This window comes from Propithecus coquereli, unplaced genomic scaffold (genome assembly GCF_000956105.1).
Source record: "Propithecus coquereli isolate 6110/MARCELLA unplaced genomic scaffold, Pcoq_1.0 Scaffold3, whole genome shotgun sequence".
NCBI lineage: Eukaryota > Metazoa > Chordata > Mammalia > Primates > Indriidae > Propithecus > Propithecus coquereli.
Window position 1 is genome coordinate 1,674,201 of NW_012148618.1, and position 19,863 is coordinate 1,694,063.

At 37.2% G+C, this 19,863-nt stretch overlaps 1 protein-coding gene and 1 gene segment (V, D, J or C); both read right to left on the reverse strand.

Annotated features, from left to right (window-relative positions):
- Positions 1 to 1,819: 1,819 nt before the first annotated feature.
- On the reverse strand, positions 1,820 to 2,382 carry LOC105814174. The segment is given in 2 exon segments: positions 1,820 to 2,226; positions 2,337 to 2,382. Coding segments are annotated over 2 exon segments (453 nt in total).
- A 5,194-nt stretch (positions 2,383 to 7,576) lies between these two features.
- On the reverse strand, positions 7,577 to 18,337 carry LOC105814175. Its single transcript, XM_012649081.1, has 4 exons — positions 18,292 to 18,337; positions 17,830 to 18,165; positions 17,062 to 17,118; positions 7,577 to 7,911 (listed from the first exon to the last, which is right to left on the reverse strand). Exons 1-4 carry the CDS (start codon positions 18,335 to 18,337, stop codon positions 7,577 to 7,579), a joined length of 774 nt encoding a protein of 257 aa, XP_012504535.1.
- Between the last annotated feature and the right edge of the window lie 1,526 nt (positions 18,338 to 19,863).

The window sequence follows — 19,863 nt, forward strand, 5'->3', positions numbered from 1 at the left end:
ACATATACAAGACAATTCTGTATTTCTGCCTACTTCAAGATACAGAAATCTTTCTTGCAAGTGGAGAAAGAACTTCTCAACTTTCCCCAAAATGAGGAGACACACAGCCCCAAAGGTCATTGTCTTCATCACTAGTTATATTAATAACTCTTCAAATTCAGTGAGAGTCCTTCTGAAAATTCTGTTATCTACACACTTAATCATAAAGTAAATTTCCAGAAGTCTGCATATAAAATAAAAATAGGAAGTAGAGATTACTTTGATTTCTCAGGCAGAGTTGTTTGAGGAGATGGGGGATGTTCTCTCAGCTGCTAGAGGTCCTTGATGTGGAAGTTATTTTTCTTCAAAAGTCAGCTTGAGTTCAGAACTGGCAGTTCTCCTTCTCATATGAATCTGCAGAAAGTGCCCACCACAGTCCCTTTAGGCAATGTGACTGAGCTGATGACAGTGGGTGACCTGAAATTATACAACTTATGGAAGATAGAAGAGAGTGTGGTCCAAAAATAGAAAGGAATGGAGGGAGGAGGGGAGAGGAACATTAAATGAGTGTACATTTCTTGTTCATAATTTTATATCTCTCTACTGCCCATTTATCTTCCTTATACCTATCCAGCAATCACTCAAACACATTTTTAACATATAATCATGTCACTGTCTCCCAAAGAATACTTTTGATCTCCTAGTTCATCATTTGGCCAGTGTGTTCCACTGGCCACAATCTACTTATTCTCTCCATAGTTTGAGAGTTCCTATACACCTACCCTGTTATACATTATAGCGTGAGCCAAACAGTAGCTAGAAAGCTCCCCTCTCCTTCTTCTACATTTTCTCCAGAGTACTTGTTATCCTCCAAAGCTTCAAGCACAGGGAGTATAAAAGCTTCTTATACAGTTCTTTCTGTATAAGTCATAAATTTATACTGGGATTTATACTGGATGCTAGTATCCACTGCAATTTTTATTACTATTTCTAGCAGAGGTTAGCATTGCTAAACTCACTATGTGATTGAGTATCATAATGTTAGCATGTAAGAATCAATCTTCAATATTTTGACAGTCATATAAGGACATGGTGAAAGCAATTAATGAAAATGTCAGCAGCTAGAATAAAAAAGTAAAATAGATTATATCCACAAACTTCTGACATAGATTTGCAGAATTTATGAAACCAAAAGAATAGGAGCTACTTTTAGAACTGTGAAAAATTCTTTGGAGAAACACTGATGAATTCTAAATCTTCATTCCCTTTCTACTATTCCTAAATAGTTGCCAGAACTAACATCACCATGACAATTTTCTAACCTTTCATGATTTAATCAATCTATTGTTGACTAATAATTTTTCAGAATCTCTCTTAAATAAATGTATTTAAACTCAGGAAAAATATTCTAATGCATTCTGACTAGCATAATTAGAGCCAGAAAAAAAAATCTCAAGAAAATAGTCTACAGAAGGCCAAGTAGACAAAAAGACAAACTCACAGGGAAAGAACATGAGGGTCTCATCTTTTGTTTTCTGGGTTGGTTGAGAGACAAAATAATATATATTAATAAAAACCCAGCCTCTCCTAGGACATGTCACAACTCACATAGTCAACCCCTTAATGCAGTCAACATCAAGGCAAATCCTTGAGGGCCTGATTATTATGTGATAAGAAGACTACCTCCTCCATCATTCTAGAATACTATTTACTATTACGTAGTTTCTACAATGAGCAAAAATCCTCAGAAACAAAGTTTATCAGACATGGGACACAGCAGGAATTGCAGACTTATATAGAAGTACCTGCATCAGCTCAGCCCTTCTTTGCCACATTGCCATCATAGAACGAGAGAGCTTTGAAAATGCCACAGGAGATCTTGAATCTCTGAAAACTCCACCAGCATAGGTGGTTTGTGTTCAGCCTCCCCTGCAGTCCCAGGCACTGTGTCACTCAGAGCACAGAAGTACTCAGCTGCGTCACTCCAGTGCACAGACGGTTTCCTCAGGGTGAAGGAAAATTCATTCTTCCTGACTTCAGCCTCAAAGCCTTTCATGCCTTGAACCAGGGTGTTCCCTGAATAGTACCGAAGGAGAAGCTGGAGGCCTTGGCCAGGGTACTGGACATACCAGAAGAGATAAACATTTCCTCCTCTATAGGAATAGTTGCATCTCAATTCTAGCGAGGCTCCTTCAGAGACAGTGATGGAGAGGTCAGGCTGGGTCACAGACTGGGCTCTGGCATCCCCTACAAAAGTAAATATGTGTTAGTGAAAAGAATGCAAACTTCACTATAAAAGTAAGCATTTTTAGGCAGAATCTGTGGGACTAGACACCATAAAGACATTTTTTACTCACTCAGGGCAAAATGTATCCCCAGTACTGGGATGAGCACCAGGAGCATGGCTGCACAGTGGAGACGCCACAGGCTCTTTTCTAGAAGATGTTCCAAGAGCAGGCAGGAGTGGCTGCAGAACCAAAGACCTTGGAAACAGGGGTGGGGAAGGTTCAGCTGCACTAGTTCCTTGCTTAAATAAAACTACCAAAGCTGCTGTAATGAACCTGGATGCTTTTTGACCTCTGCTTCTTGTCACATGTCTCTGCAAAGAACTCAGCAAGTTGCAGGGAGGAGGACCTGAGCAGTTGATGATGATTTGAAACAGAAGCAAGATCTCTCGTTTGTGCTGCATCGCCCTCTGGAGGCCAGGTGCAGAATCAGAGTTTAGCACAGAGAGCTCATTAGTGTGCCTATTTTCTGAGATGTATCAAAACCGAAGATAATTTTGTTTTGTTCACAGATATATCCCAAGTGCTTAGAAAAAGTACCTTGTATATGTTGGACCACAATAAATATCTGTTGACTTTAAAAACAAAAAATTTCCACAAGTTTCTTCCTTCCCAAATCTGTAATGGTGTATTAGTCCCAAAGTCCATAAGAAATAGGATGTCATGTAAAAACCGAGTAATAAATTACTTCACTGAGAAACCAGTTTTTAAAATGTCCAAATCAGACGTGAATCCATAAGACAATGAAACAGCTTCTTTAAAGTGAGGAGGGGAAATGTCAATGCAAAATTACAGATCCAGTGAAATGTTTTTCAGAAGTAAAGGTGAAATAAAGACATTTTCAGATAAAGGACAAGTAAAAAATATACAGTCGTCCCTCAGCATACACAGAATATTGGTTCCAGGACCGCCAGTGTATACCAAAATCAGCACATCCTCAAATCTGGCGATTAGCCCTGCGGAACCCACATATAGGAAAAATTGGCCCTCCATATTCGAGGATTTAGCATCCCACAGATACTGTATTTTTGATCCACATTTGGTTGAAAAAAATTGGAGTGTACGTGGACCCGTGCAGTTCATATCGTGTTGTTCAAGCATCAGCTGCAGTTGCCAGCAGACCTACTCTAGAAGAAATACTGAACGATGTTTCAGTATTTTAGACACATTCCCTGATGTCAGAGGAAAATTTGAATCTTCAGAAACAAAGGAAGAACACCAGAATGGTAAACAGCTGTTAAATAGAAAATATTTCTTATTCTCCCTTTTGTTTTATAAAGTACATTCACTTGTTTAAAGCAAAAATCATAACATTGCACACTGAAGTTTTCAATGTATGTAGACGTAATATGCATGAACAACTATAGTTCAGACTTCAGTGTTGGTGGATAAAGAGACGTGTTGTGCAAGATTTCTACATTTTATGTAAAGATGTACAATATTAACTCAATACACTCTGAACAGTTAAGCATTTATCTTATAATCTCCAGAGAAACTACTCAAAAAAGTACAAAGAGATACAGCCAAAAAGCCAATAGATAAATTAAAATGTAATATTAAAAAATATTCAAATAATCCAAAAGGAGCCAAGAAAAAGGGAAAGGAGAACAAAAAACACATATGGGTGAAACGTATCATAATAAAATAGTATGCCTAAATCCAACCAATGACTTCAATATTTATATTAAATTTTAATTGTCTAAACTTGCCAATATAAAGGCAGAGATTGACAGAGTGGATAAAAAGGCGAGACCCTACTTAATGCTCCCTTAGCAGTCACCCTATTTCCCTCCCAACACCCCCACCTCTCTACCTCCTAGGCAACTAGAAGTATAGATACAGTGAAAAATTGATGTCTCTGTGGATTTGTCTGTTCTAGACATTTCATTTACAAAGAGTCATACAATATGTGGTCTTTTGTGGCTGGCTTCTTTCTTTTATTCTCACATATTTTCAAAATTCATCCATTTTACAGTATTTATCAGTATTTCCTTTTTATTGTGGAGTAATATTACATTGTATGGATATACTACATTTTATTGTTTCTATTCATCAACTGATGGATATTTGGGATGTTCTACTTTTTGGCTATTATGAATAATGATGATGTGAACATTTGTGTACAATTTTTTGTGGGTATATGTTTTCATTTGCCTTTGGCATATACCTATAAGTAGAATTACTCTTTTTCAAAGAAGTGCACAATTTTGCATTTTGATCAGCAATTCATGAAGTTTCAAATTTATACACATCCTTGTCAACACTTGTTATATTATCTGTCCTTAATATTATCCATCTTAGTGGGAATTAAGTGATATCTCATTGTAGTTTTGATTTGCATTTTCGTAAAGACTAATGATGTTGAGCATCTTTTCATGTGCTTATTGGCCACTTGCATATCATCTCTGGAGAAAAGTCTATTCTGATCCTTTGCTCATTTTTAAATTGGGTTATTTGTCTTTTTATTATTGAGTTGTAAGAGATTATTTACATATTCTGGATGAAGCTGCCTAATGAAATGTATAACATGCAAATATTTTCTCTCTTTTTGGTTTGCCTCTTAACTTTATTGATGTACTTAGAAGCACAAATATTTTTAATCGTGATGAAATCCAATTTATTTTTGTTTCGTTGCTTGCATTTTTGGTGTCATATCTAAGAGGGCTTTTGTCCAACCCAGTGTCATGAAGATTTACTCCTATGTTTACTTATAATTTTAGCTGTTATATTTCAAGTATATGATCCATTTAGACAATTTTCATACATTGTATTTAAAAAGGGCCCAACTTCATCCTTTTGCATGTGGCTATCTATTTATCCCTATTTTTCTTTTCATCTTTCTGCAAAATTCCTTGAGTTGGTTGTCTATACTGCTACATCTAATTCCTAGCTTCTGTTATCTCTTAAACCCACCCCAATCTAAGCTTTATCCTCACTCTCTTCTTCCTTTTTTTCTGCTATCATATTTTTTATGTTCTAAAGTTTCTATTTGCTTAAAGAAATGTCCCTTTTTATAGCCTCCTCTTGCTTTCTGGTTCCTCCGTGTTTTCGTTTTGGCTTGATTTAGTTTTGATTTTATTTTCTTCTTCCACTTGCGTTGCCTCTGCCCCCCTCTGAGTCATTTTTGGGTCTTTGTTCTTGTTTTTTTGTTGTTGTTTTGTTTTTGAGTTTTTTTTTTCTTTCTTTGTCTCTGTTCTTCCCATTAGAGACTTAAGTAAACAATCTGGTTATCTCTGACTGCTTATTTTTCCGTTGAGAACTAAAAAGCTAATTAAGGTTTATGTGTGTGGCAGACTAAAGAAAGGCTATTTTATCATCAATTTTCAAAGAAAGGAATACTCCAGTAACCCTCTTGCCACATATATACTTAGAGAAATCCAAATAAAAGCTAAAGAAGGTGTCCCAATTCAGAACACAGAAATTCATGTAACTCCCTACTTTCAATTTGACACCTAACTTTGCCCTCAGACTTACTTGAAGTCCGCCAAACTAGAGGTTGCTTTTAAAGAGTAAAACTTTAATCTCTTGTTGTATTTGGTGAGTGAGAGTTGACTGTTGTACAAGATAGTAGAGGACATGGGGGTTTAACTGCTGCTTATAAAATCTTTTTAAAAATTCTCATTTTAATCCCAACCACTTACCCCTCCCTCCATGCCATCATCTTTTCCCAGTATTCAAATGTAAGGTAATTGTTGCTTCCAATTCCTGGGCCTTGCTAGAATGCTGCCATACAAATCAGGAGGCTTCTTCCTAGATTCCCCTTCTGCAAACTTTGGTTTCACATGTCTCAAGTTTTCTCAGTCTGTTATCATTTTTACAACTCTTTTTCACCTTTTCAGATGTTGCTGACATTTCATCTGCTGTCTTCTCCTTTTCCATTTTCTTTGTGCTCGTGGAATTTTGCCTTTTAAATACCCTTAGTTTCATTTTGTTGGGGTTTCAGAGGGAGCAGAGGTAAACATATATATTCAATCTGCCAAATTCAGCCAAAAGTCAGAGACTTTTTGTATAGTCATTTTTACTATCTAAAGTTGTTTTTCCTGTGTGCATAAATTATTTGTTTTGTATGAGTATTAGCTCTATTAACCAATAAGACCTATGGGGGGAGGGGCTCTGAAAAAAAGAAAAAGGTAAGAGTGAAAACTACGAAAAGATAATTATGAAAAATGAAGGATTTATAGGCAAGTTCTCTTCAATGACAGTGATGATTTCTGCACAACTGCATTCTTCTGTAGCCTCTGAAACAGTGACTCATACATACTATCCTTTTATTCTCACGTTTTGTGCTCGAAGACCCTTCTTATAAGCAAAATGTACTCTATATGGGTAAATAAACTAATATATGTTAATCACCTGCAATAGACAAGCAAATCTCCAATATTTTCAAAGACACCAAGATATCTGCAATTAAAACCAAAGATTCTTCTACTTTGCCACCCTCTTCTCGTAGCCCTAGGCACCATCTCCTACTCCATATGTTATTCCCCTTCTGTAGAAAAAAATGGCTTGAAAAACATTGGAGAAGCTATAGGATTCCCTTTCTCCACAAATCTACAGATAAAGAATTTCATCTCCATAGAGTTTTCCTTCTGCAGACACTGTCTATCTAGCTTAAATAACATCTTGCTGATAGAAAGCCACCTAACTAAGGTATTATGGAGGGTTGGAGGTTTCTACAACTTTCAGACATGAGTCACTTCTTTTGAAGAACATTAGTCTGTGTATGATATGTAATTTCCCAAAAAAGAACCTAAGAAATATTCTGTCTTTTTTTCCACATATGTGGTCACATACGGACTCTTTCCCCCTCCTTCCTTTCTTAGATTTCTTTTTTCCTTTAAGGAACTATTATTTCTTGGGCTGAAGCTTCCCTAAGAAATCACCCCTTCTTGCCCCAGCTTGTCAAGGTGACATCAAGCATTTGCAACCTCATCTGCCACAGCTGTGTCTATAAACACAGTGTTTCCTCAGATGATCTGGGACAAGGTCAAGGGGCTAGAATTGTATGCAAGGGTAAACACATAGATAATTTCATTCATCTAAAGGTTTTACACTTTTAAAATCACAAATTTCAGGCATGACTGAGGAACTATGGTGACAGACTCTGTTTTTGCTTTCACTGTTAAAGCATCTTGTGTGAGGCATGTTTACTCTTTGCTGTTCTGTTGTGTTCTTAGAGTTGATTTGGATGACCTTCACACTAAGAGTACCTGGGGTGAGTGCTGGATAACACAGCAGTACACTAGTTTCTGGTCCCTAAACCAGAGTGGGTCACAGAGTCAGACACTCAGCAGCCAGGCCCCTTGTGCTGCTCAGAGTTTGTGCTCAGCTCCCCCTGCAGTTCCTGTCACTGTGTCACTCAGAGCACAGTAATACACAGCTGAATCTGACACGTGGACTGAGGCTTTCTCCAAGTGGAAGGAGGTGGTTTCTCTATTATATGTGGCTTCAAAACCTTTGTTGATTCCCTTATCATTGGCCTTCGCAGCTTTCAGGAGGAGCTGTAGACCTTCGCCTGGATATTGGACATACCAGAAAAGAGCAGGGTACTGCCTGGTTTCATAGGAGCAGTTCACAATCAGAGAATCCCCTTCAGTGAGGAGCATTTGGCCATCTGTCTGGGTCACTGAGTCTCCATGGCTTCCTCCTGAAGAAAAAAATTAATAATAACAGTGCAAGTTACCTAAGGGATGATCTGGGCTTTACCACTTAGAGAAAAATTGTGGTTAAGGATTACACCAACGTAATAGAACAAAAGACTCTATGCTTTAAGCCCTATTTTACTTACCAACCATTAAGAGTAGTACAATCACTGGTGCTGGGGAAGAGTTCATTTTTAGAGCCTCTGAGGTCCTTGGATCTTGACTCCTTAGTGCAAGGAAAGGTTAAGGTACCAGTGAAAGGATGAATGTGAGCTCAGAATTAAAGCAGGAAATGTGCGTGTGTTAGGAAAATGCACCCCCTTGTGGGCAAGATACTAACTCAGAGGATTGTTGATCTGTTCTCTCAAAAATCAGTCCTTTATCTTCACCTCTGGCTTTTTGTCTATGACACCTATTAGCTGTCTGATTGTCCTTTGTAAATCTAAAGAATAGTTGGTATTTTTAATAATCCTATTTTTTTTCCCAGCACATTGTCTGACACGGAAGCTCCAGACTATGAATTTCTGAAAAGAATTCATTTTTTTCTTATTCAGCCAATTTTAGCAACCCTCTGATCCATTGCAATATTATATAAGCAAGTTTTAGAATAAAATCAGAAGAATATCAATAACAGTCATTTAATCATTAGTATGTGATTTGAGATGGCAGAGACTTAAACTTATTTTCAAAAACAATTATTTTTGAAAATAAGTTTAAGTCTCTACTCTATTCCCACATCTAAAACAATGTTAAACACCTAGCAGGTAGTTAACAAACTGTTCTTTAATGCACAAATGAATGAATAAATAGTCTTTGGTTGAGGAATTGCTACTACTTGAAACACCATATTGCTTCACATTTAAGACAATTATAAGGTGGGAAGGGTGACAAAAAAATAAGACAATTGTAAGAAATACAATTTAATAAAAGCTTTTCAAAGAAAAATGGAAATTCTATATTGCATATATATTGATTAAAAAGTGAAAAACTCTTAGTATTGAGAAAATCCAGTACTTAAAGTTGTTGAATACCTATAAAATTATCTGGCTTTACTTTCTTCTCCTTAATGATTCCCAGATAATGTTAGCAGCCTGTGTACGTCAGGCAAAGCATTCTGATACTAAATTTTTAGTGGAAAGTTTGCCTTAAGTATATTCTCTACATATGTCCACCTGCCAACATTGTTGACCAATAGTTATTTTTACCACAGGAGAGGATGCTCATACAATACGGATTTGCATCAAAAGACCAAAGAAGAAACTCAGTCTCAGTTCCAGGATCGATAGAGACATGTCTTCTGATGTGCAGAAGCATCTTACAGCAAGGATGAAACTTTTTCGTATGTAAGAGTTAGTTGGTGATCAACTTAAAATACAGATTTGGCGATCTCTCCACTTACTTATAAAATCAAAATCTTCAGAATTAAGGTCCTGGAAATTAAAAATTTGTCAGGTGGCTTGTGATGCAGGCAATGTTATACAAATTTACCAAAGAATCTTTGGGAGCACTGACCCAAGTGGACAGGCAAGGTCTCAGTGAAGCACTTCTGGGCTCAGTATGGGAAAAGCCTCCAATTCCAACAGATTTTTAAAACCAGTCCCTTTCATGGTAGTACTGAAGTCACAGTAGCTAAAACAAATGCTGCTTGCTCTCACTACTCTTGCTCATTCAACGCATAACAAAAATCTCTTAATGTTCACAGGACAAGCTTGGTGATAAAAATGCCTTTTTTCTGTAAAGCCCTATTAACATTAATTTTTCAACATGGAAGCCTTTTTCATTGTGCTTCCTGGAAAGCTCACTCTACACAAATTCAGAAAAGGCAGCTACACTGTCCTGCATCAAGGTGTGAACAATAACAAGCTACAGACTTGGGTAGAAAATTTAGGTCTGGATATTGGTTAGGTTTATACTCATAGCTCTCTTCCTTTTTCCCTGCTACCCTGTGTCAAATCTCTGTGATCAAGCAGTGTTTTCCTCCTTTTCCTGGTTCCTTGCCTTGTGCATTGCTATTAACCCACTCTACCTAAACTCTAAGCAGAAATACCAGGTAAGCAGCTTCACTTTCCATTTCGTTTACTTTTTCCAAGGCAACCTTGTCCTTTGTGTTGTTGCAACCCTCCATTGCTTTGAGAGAATGTGTTTTCCTACACCATGAGTTCCTAAGGAGATGAATGTCATTCACGAATTGTGCCAGTAGGCTTGAGTGGAATGTGGTAGAACTCCATGATTAATGACCAAAAAAAAAAAAAGTTGCTTAAGCTAAGTCCCAGCTAATAATAGCCTTATTCACCCTGTCTGACTTCAAGAGCTCAGAAAATCTGCTTCAGGGACTTGGATTTACCCAGATGTATTAGTCAAAAGTCAGTCAGGAAAGCAGAAACAAATCCAAACAGAAACAAATCCAAACATTTTAAGTAGAAAGTTTCGTCAGAGTGCGCGGTGAGAAACGGAGCTCGGCCAGCTCCTGGGAGGTCGCCCTGGGCCGGTGAGTGAGTGGGGGCGCCCCCGACAGACCGCGGCCTCTGCCCTGCACACCCCGAGCCCTTGCCGTGGATGCCCGCCGGCCAGCCTGGGCCCTGAAGCAGGGGCGAACCTCTCTCCCAGACCCTGCCTCGGTGATCTAACAGCTGTGGTGGATATTTTCATCTTGCAATCATTGTTTTGTGTGTGCATTTTATTCCTCATTACTGTGTATGTGTTCAACAATGCTACATACTTTTTTGAAATATCTAGTCTTTCTAGATGTTCTCAAGTTCCCGAAAGATGTTAAAAGTAGAGTTAGTAAAATAGCACATTTTATAAATACTTTTTTATTAAAATTTATATGAAATGTTGTTTGGGAGGAGGATGGTCAAACTGATTCAGGAGAGTGGAGCCCAAAACTGGGGTGCACTTGAAGATGAAATGGGTTCTTGGCTTCGCTGGAGAAAGAATTCAAGAGTGAGTGAACAGAGTAATGCGAAAGCAATTTATTGAGACAGAAAGAAAAAAGAAAAATGGTTGCCTCATAGACCAAGCAGCTGACAGCTTATTTTTATGGTTATCACTTGACTGTGTGTTAAATAAAGGGAGGATTGTCTTGAGCTTCTTGGGATGGGGTAGAGAGTCTCCAGACCTGGGGTCCCCTCCCATTTAAACCATATGGGGTAATTTCCAGGAGTTGCCAAGGCAACAAGTCATGGCTCTGGTGGGAGATTCTTTCAGCATTATAATGCACTATAACTAGTGTACAATAAGCAGTGAGCATAACCTGAGGTCTTTTCAGTGGCCACCTGGGCTCCAGCTGGTTTGGGCAGGTTTCTCTACCTCTCCTGTTTTATCAGAGACCTAGGTTCCTGGCTTATGACTCTTTACTAAGTAAGGTCTGCGGTTTCGCTGTCTCAGAAACCACCTCTTGGGTAGTACCTGTTATGTTTGTGTACTGGTTCAGGGGAAGAGGGAGGACAAGGAAGTGCAGAGAGCTCCATGCCAGTGTGCTTGCATTAATAAGCAAGTAAGGCAAGATGAACAATTGTCCCTTATGTCTGTACCTTTGATTTTACTTATCAGCGTATATAGGGTATAGAAAGGGCAAACAAGTCCTAATTTACAGCATCTAGTCCTTCTGGATGTCAAAGAGATTTCCAGTGTATGGCAAAGGTAGAGTAAACTCATATTTTGTATATTTTGTTATAAAATTCCTAGGAAAGATTGTCTTCTGAAAATTTGCTCATTATCGCCCCCAGGGTTGGTGGAAAAGGGAAGTGTTCTAGACCAGAATCTTCCCATTTAGAAGACACTTTCAAATTACAGCCTTTGTTATGTGTGTGCAGTTTATTCAATGCTACTATGTGCATTGTGGAAAATTTAAATTCTTATTTGAAACATCTAGTCTTTCTAGATATTGAAAAGTGCACAACATATGTTAAAAGTAGAGGGCTAAAGTGACACCCTTTAAGTGTTTTTTATTTCAAAGCAGTGGTTGCATTTGGGGGATGGAATTGTTAAACTTGATGTCAGTACACTGACTGTTCACCGGGTGGTGGTGGGTTGGGGGAGGAGGAAGTATACTGAGAGAAGAGTTCTATGCCGGTGAGCTAAATTAGTTTAGATTGTCTAACCATGGTTCAATATGTGCATTTTAGTTATTATCACTGTGTATTAAAAAATAAACAAATCCTAATTTCCAAAGTATGTTAAAAGTAGAGGTAAAAAAAATAATCCCTTTATAAATGCCCTTTTGTTAGTTTTTAGGAAGGACTGTCTTCTGTGAGTGATCTATGTTAATCCCCATCTTAGAGCTGGAATGCAGTCCTGTACTTAGTCACTAGAATGGTGGAAAAGAATGAAGGGAAGGGCTCTTTGCTAGTATCTGACATCTAGAAGACTGTTTTAGATTAGAAGCATAGGTCTATATGTACATTTTTGGTGAAGTGCCTGTGTTTATTGTGGACAAAGTTCATTATTTTACAACACCTAAGTTTCATAGATGCCCTGAGGTGACAGTGTATGATAAAAAGTAGAGCTAGTGAATTAGCCAATTTGTACATATCTTTTTGTTATAATTGATACAAAAAATTCACCTTGAGCATGGAATTGTTGAACTACCTCTAAGCAGTGTGTATCAGGACTCGTTCACTAGCTTGGCAGCAGAGAGGTAGAAAGAAGTATTAATTAAAGGAAAAGATGTATGCAGTTGTGTTCATATTTACCTTTTGATGATAGTCATAGGCTGTACTATAGAAATATATTAAATAATTCAATGTAAATATAACTTCTTGATAATATTTTAATGGTATAGATCTGATAAAGAATTCTCTTAGAAATATCATACTTACTGTATTCTGTTGCTTTATATCTCATTTTAAATTGAGCATGGAGAGAATGCAGTATTTTAATCATAACTCTGCCAAGACTTTTATCTAGAGGACTTCTGCTATTGTTGTCTTCTATGAAATTTTTGTCCCCAAGGAAGGTAAGATTACATTTTTTTCTAACAGATTGAGTTGGTATAGTGTATCCTTGGTTATCAAAATACTCTTATAGTTTTGGGATTTTAAATTGAATATTCACTATGTGTGGAAAAGCATGAAACATACTGTACAATCTTAATCACATAAAAGTAGATGCTGTGTATATACACACACGGGACCTACAAGGACACATCAGACTGTAAACTTCTTGTGATTGCGGATGACTTTGTTCTTTGCATCATGTGTTTTTCAGTTTCCTATAATGAACATACTAACCTTTAAAAAATAAAGTTTACTTGTAAAACCCTTAAAAAAGAAGATATTTCAGCTAGTCTGAAGGTAGTGAGTTATTAATATCTCAATTGATTGTTCACAGTCATTTACAGATCAAACTCCTTGTTCTACTCTTTCTCCCCTTCTCACTACTACATTTGACTGGTCTTTAAAAAAAGAAGATATTTAATATAGAGAATTAGATATACAGCTATTGGAAGGGCTAATAAAGCAAAGATGGAAAGACTAATTACAGGAAATTCTGAAATATGATGAATCCAGCTGCCTGCGACACCAAAAGTGGGTGACTTTTAGGAAGAAACCCAGAAGTCAAACAAAGTCACTCCTGGTGATCTGAGCTGCCTGCACACAGTCCCTACAGAAGAAAATGCTTTCTCCTTACTTTCCTGATGTCCTACAACTGCCTCTCATTTATAGAGCTAAAACTAAATGATGAAAAAAGGGGGATGGTGGGAAATGTAGTGAGGGTTTCTTCCCCAGCAATGCAAGGAAATGTATTAAAGAGGACAAGGAAGATGCCCTGTTAATAATGTGCAACAAACACATCAGTGACTCATGGCCTTATCTTTACCAAGTGAAACCTAGTTTAAACTTAGAGAAACTAGCACAACTATGTTTTGTCGTCAGAAGATCTCTGTAATGATTAGAGCAGATAGTAACTGAATGTAGATTATGATCACTCAATGTTTTATAAATTGCCCTTTAGAATTTTTGTTATTTTTCATGATACTGGCACTAAACATGTAACAAACCACCACATGAAAAGTGGAAATTAAGCTAATGAAAAATATGTTGTCTTCTCTTAGTACATGAAAGTTTTAAGACTTTAAGACCTCACTGTAAAATCTAAAGATGTGTCATGTGTACTTAGTAAATTGCTCAATAAATGCTATTGAATGAGTGTGACCCAAGAAATTTGCTTGGTCACTGAGGTAAAGAGTGAGACTCTGCTAGTATGAATTGGTGACTACTATTTCACAATTAATATACTTTTTAAAAATTTTGGATTCCATGCCTTCTAGTCCTACCCTTAACTTTTCCCATCCAAGATCTCCCATTTGTAATAACAACAGTCTTTGACTTCTTGAAGCTAGGATTCCAACCATTCCATCTACTCAGATATGAATAATGATTCCTGAATAAGTATCACTGAATGTAATAAAATAAAAATTGAGAAATCACTGGATTGAAAGTCTAATATGCTCAAGGTAATTAAGGTTTTCTTTTTGTTGATAACGGCTCTTGATTTTCTATACTCAATTATTCTGTCATTGTGTTTGCACAGGAAACTGCATTTCCAAAAATCCCCTTCTCTTTACGGTTCTGAGTACAAAAATGAATTTGCACAAGATTTGGGAGGCAGAGAGGAAGAAGCAGCCATTATCTTCTGAAGATCATCATTGATTAGAATTAGTGAAAGACACAGTGGTGTTGGCAGGTTCCTTTTTGTTCTTGCTCTTCCCTGATGGCACCTAACAACAAATATCCTACTCCACAGAACAGAAAATTACCATTATTGCAATACTTCACAAATGCTTAAGATATCACCTAAGCTGCTGCAACAACTTACACCTGATCCCATGCCAATTCCCCACAAGTAATTAGTAATTGTGATGCTGCAATCTTTCAGCACTTACTACCACCCCACCTACTTCTAATAATGGGTTCCTTGTTGTCATCTGGCCATGAATAATTTAATCCCAGCATCTCCTTCTATGTATTTGCTTCCTATGACCACTTCTGTACCAAATCTCTTATGCTAAGTTCTTCCGGAAGCAGACCTTGTAAACAGGAATTGAGTGCAAGTAGTTTATTCGAGAAATGAAGGAAACATAGGTAGAAAAGAAGGGATGTGATAAAGGAAATATCAAGTATTCACAAGGATATAAGGAAATTGGAGTTCTTTTATGTTGCTGATAAGGGTGAAAATTAGTAAAAAGATTTTGATAGCCATTTGGCAATTGCTAAGCAAATTTTTGAAAGTGCAAATCATATAACCCAGCAAATGCCACTTCCAAGTGTATAACATAAAGGATTTTACACCTATATATATATATAATATGGAAATGTTTATAATTACATTCTTTGTCGAATTTTTATAATAAAAAATTGGAAACACTCCTTGGATAAAAGATTAATATTAATACAATCCTTTCTCCTTCTACGTTTAAAAAATTAGGTTAACTTTTGATCTCCTTTTCTCTGGAAACCCAATAAAAGCAGAATGTCAGCTGTATTACTAAGTAGCATTGCTGTGGTAAAAATGATCCTAATTGATAAATTGCACCTGATCTGTAAATGAACTGTGACTACTTGGTAGGATGCCATAGCTTTGGGGCAGGATTTTTGTAACTGTTACAGGAGATAGATATTGGTTCCTCCTTGGGATATGGGGTTTCTATGTCGGAGTGGCCTGTATGGTCTTGCTTCCTTGCACCTGAGCACTTGATATGGGCGGAGAGAAGGAAGGAGTTTCAAAAGAATAGTCCATGAACCGTGTGGTTAGCTAAGGGGACTCCCCTTGAAAACACTTCTGGCATGAGGGAAGCCAGTACCTGTGTGGCCAATAGAGCCTTGTAAATTTGTCTAGTTGAGCCTAAGACTATCACTGATAGCATTGCACAGTCCAAATGTCCATCCAAAAGGGATATATGGTCTATTTATAAAATAGGATACTATCATATATAGCAATTAAAAGTAATGAAATATATTTATTTATACATATAAATTATTCTATATCTTGAAAATATTTTTAGTGAGGAAAGCAACTTTTACAATTACATATACAACGGGAGGCATCCATGTAAATTTTAAAAACATAAAATATAGCACCATGCATTGCTTAAAAACATACATGTATTTGAAATATAAAAACATGGAATTGAGAAACAGAGTTCATAATAAGTTTATTTTGAGAGAGGGAGGAAGGGAATGAGATTGAGGAGAGAAATAAGAGAGGTGGCAGTTTTATTTGTAATGTTTTATCTTTTTTAAAAAATGTGAAACTTTATATTTGGGTATAACTATATTTATTAATATGGTGAGATATGAATAATATTTTATAAGATGTTACAAGTTGTTCATATGACAAATATAACTATGTTTTAAATACCCTTAATATATTTATGTATTATGTAAAGTTTTTCACAGTTATAAAATAATGGTATAAATAAAATGACTTTGATATGTCAGGCAGGGTAGGGTTGCTGCTGTGAAGATGAAAAATGCTTTCCCAGGTACATGGAGTCCTTGGTGCCAGGAGTTATATTTCCTCAATATTAAGCTTCAATTTGGAATTAAAAGAAATTTTCACTTCTCCTTCTCATACGTAATGTATAAAGTACTTACTTGACATAATTTTGTAACATAGAACTGAGTTGTATTCTTAAGTCTCAAAGATAATTAGCCCCTCAGAGACAGTAGAGAATATAGTCTGAAAAACAAGACAGATTAAATAAGAGTAAATTTCTTATGAATTTTATATATCTTACTCCATTTCCAGAAATCCTCCAAATGTATGTATCACAAACAGCTATATTAATATGACTTGAAAAATAATAGATTCCTATTGGTGTCCCCTTTGGCTAAGGTAAATCACTGGACACAATCTACTATTATTCTCTATATTTTTTATTTCCTACAATCTTAATCTCTTACTCATGACAGCATCAGGAAGCACACAACAAAAAAGCCCAACCCTCCTCCTCCTCCTCTTTCCTTCAAAGTAGTCATTAACCTCCAAGGCTTGAGGTACTTAAGAATATGAAATCTTCTTACAGTTTTTTCCTCCAAGCCAGGGGAAAGTGATACATCTATCACATGCCTTTTGACCTTTTAATTCCCATTGCAATACTTACTCAGTATATCTTCAGGGGCCAGACATTGCTAAACTTTGTGCATCATTACTTATATCAATGTTAAACAGATGAGAATCAATTTCTAATATTCCAACTGTGAAATCATCTGAAAATAGAATAAGAATAAAAAAGATAACAAAAGCGGCATTTGGGAGAAATTGGCAAAAGTTACTATCCCACCAATTTCGAAAATTTCTGATGTGGACTTGCAGAATTTAAGATATCAAAAGAATAGGAATCAATATTCATAACTGGAAAAAATAGAACAAGCTTTACAGTAAAATAAATGGAATTTGGCATCTAAATTTAGCATCTCCACTCTCCTTAATAGTCCTTTAAAAAATACTAAAGAATTTGAGTCATTCACTCTTCTTTCTTCGATAAATTACTAAAACCTACATGAGCATGCTATTGTTCTAAGCCATTCACCATCCCAAACTCCTCCCTCCTAAATGGAGCACCTAAAAAAAGAGAAAATAAACAGCACAGAGTGGAACCAGGAAAAAGATTCCAGGAAAACTGCCTTAAAATGACCAAGTTTTAGGAAGGCAGTAAGTATGTAAGAAGAAGATATGCCTACAAAAGGAGGCTCACTTTTATTTTGGATTATTGAAAGACAAAATGATGAATGAAAAGCAAAACTCTCCTGTGCCATGTCACAATTCCCATATCCAACCGTTTAAAATGTATCAGGCTCACACCAGCTCAGCGAGTCCCTGAGAACCTCCATACTGTAGAATAAGAACACCATGGCTTCTACTTTGTCAGAATTCAAAATCTTTCAGACACAGTCATCCTCCCTAGAATTATACCTCACGAAGTTTGTGTTCAGCTCCCCCTGCAGTCCCAGGCACTGTGGCACTCAGAGCACAGAAGTACTCAGCCGCGTCACTCCAGTGCACAAAGGGTTTCCTCAGGTTGAAGGAAGATTCACTCTTCCTAAGTTCAGCCTCAAAGCCTTTGATGCCTTTAACCAAGGTGTCTCCTGAAAGGTATCTGAGGAGAAGCTGGAGGCCTTGGCCAGGGAACTGGACATACCAGAAGAGATAAAAAGCTCCACCATAGGAATAGTTGCATCTCAACTCCAGGGAGTATCCTTCAGAGACAGTGACGTGGCCGTCAGGCTGGGTCACTGACTGGGCACTGACATCTCCTAAAAAATTAATGTTATATCAGTAAAAGCAGTGCAGACTTGTCTATGAAAAGTATTTCTACTGAGATTTGAATCAGAAAACAGTTACTTCTGTGGAACTAGAGACCATAATTGAATGTTACTCACTCAGGACAAAAATCATCCCCAGTACGGGGATGAGCAACAGGAGCATGGCTGAGCAGTGGAGGTGCTGCAGGCGTCTTTCTGGAAATTCTCCTCTGAGCAAGCAGGAAAGTGGCTTTGGAACCCAGCTCTTGGAAACACGAGGTGGGAGTAAGGCTGGGGTAGACAAGTCTCTCGTTTCAGTAGAAATACAAAAATCTCTGAGATGATCTTGGGTGCTTTCCGACCCCTGATTGTCCTCACTTGTCGCGTCTTCAAAGAACTCAGTGAGGGTGCTTCAGTCAGCCAGCTGCAGGAAGGAGGGGCTGATCAGGTGTTGATCATAAATGGAAACAGGGATCTCTCGGTTGTGAAACATCGCCCTCTGGAGGCCAGATGCAGGACTGAGGATACAGACTCAGGAAGCTAATAGGTGCTCTCCTATTAATATTTAGAAATGTATCAAAAACTTCCACTGAACATGTTTCTTTCTTCCCTAATCTGTACTATGTCACCTTCTGTAGTACATGAATCCTAGCCCCAATTTTAAAATGGGTACTGTCAAATAGAGGAGGAATTTACCTTACAGAGAAAATGATCACACAATAAATCTATCAGATTTTGGAGTCTACCAGCACCTTTGTGTAAAAGCAGTAGAGTCGCTCTTTAAGTAGAGACATTCGAATCAACTTTTCTAAGCTGAGCTTCAGATGACCTTGTGGCAGTGAGCACCAGATGTGGTAGGATATGGAGATAATTATTTTGACTGGTAAAATTAAAAATGAGATTGGATCTACAAAATAACAGCCTAGAACAAGGGCCCTCACCTAGGAAAATGAAGTAAGATTATCTGTGTCTACTTCAAGTGGAATTACGAATATTCAGTGACTTTAGATCAATAAATAATAACAATAATAGTCAGATAAGTAAGTAAAATAATATTGCCATCCACTCACGACATGACTAGAATACTCCACTCAATTCTGGGTACCACACCTGCAAGGGAACATTGATAGATTTTAGTGTCCATAGTTGAAACTGAGCAGACTGATGAAGGCAGTGCAAAATAAAACATAAATAATTTTTGACAAAATTAAGGACAGAGTAAAAATACATTTGCATTAACCCTGGAATCCTAGAAGGAGTACCACCATTAGACCAGAGCTGAAAGAAACTTCTGGGAGGAATAAAAGACATGGGAGCAGTTTGATCATGAAATCTGACATAGGCAACCAGCAGTTTCATTAGAGTGAAAGTCAGGACCCGTAAAATGAGGGTAGTGTTAATTGTTGCCAATAGCAAGACCATTCTTTGAAAAGAAGCTTTTTCTTCCTACCCACTTAAGCTTATAGACCCCTGGGGCTGAAAGAGTAACTATCACACCAAGAGATCAATTTCAAGGAAAGTGAGAATAGAATAGAAAAACAAGCTGCCTGCCCTCAGGCCAATAGGGCCCTTTTTTCTAAAGTGAGAAAGCCTCTTTTCCAAGACTGTGATTGTTTCTAGCAACATGAGATCAAATCTGTCCTCAATATCCTCATTTTCTTGCTTCTTTTAGCCTATATATTGTCTCTTACATATAAGAAGTTGTTCGTT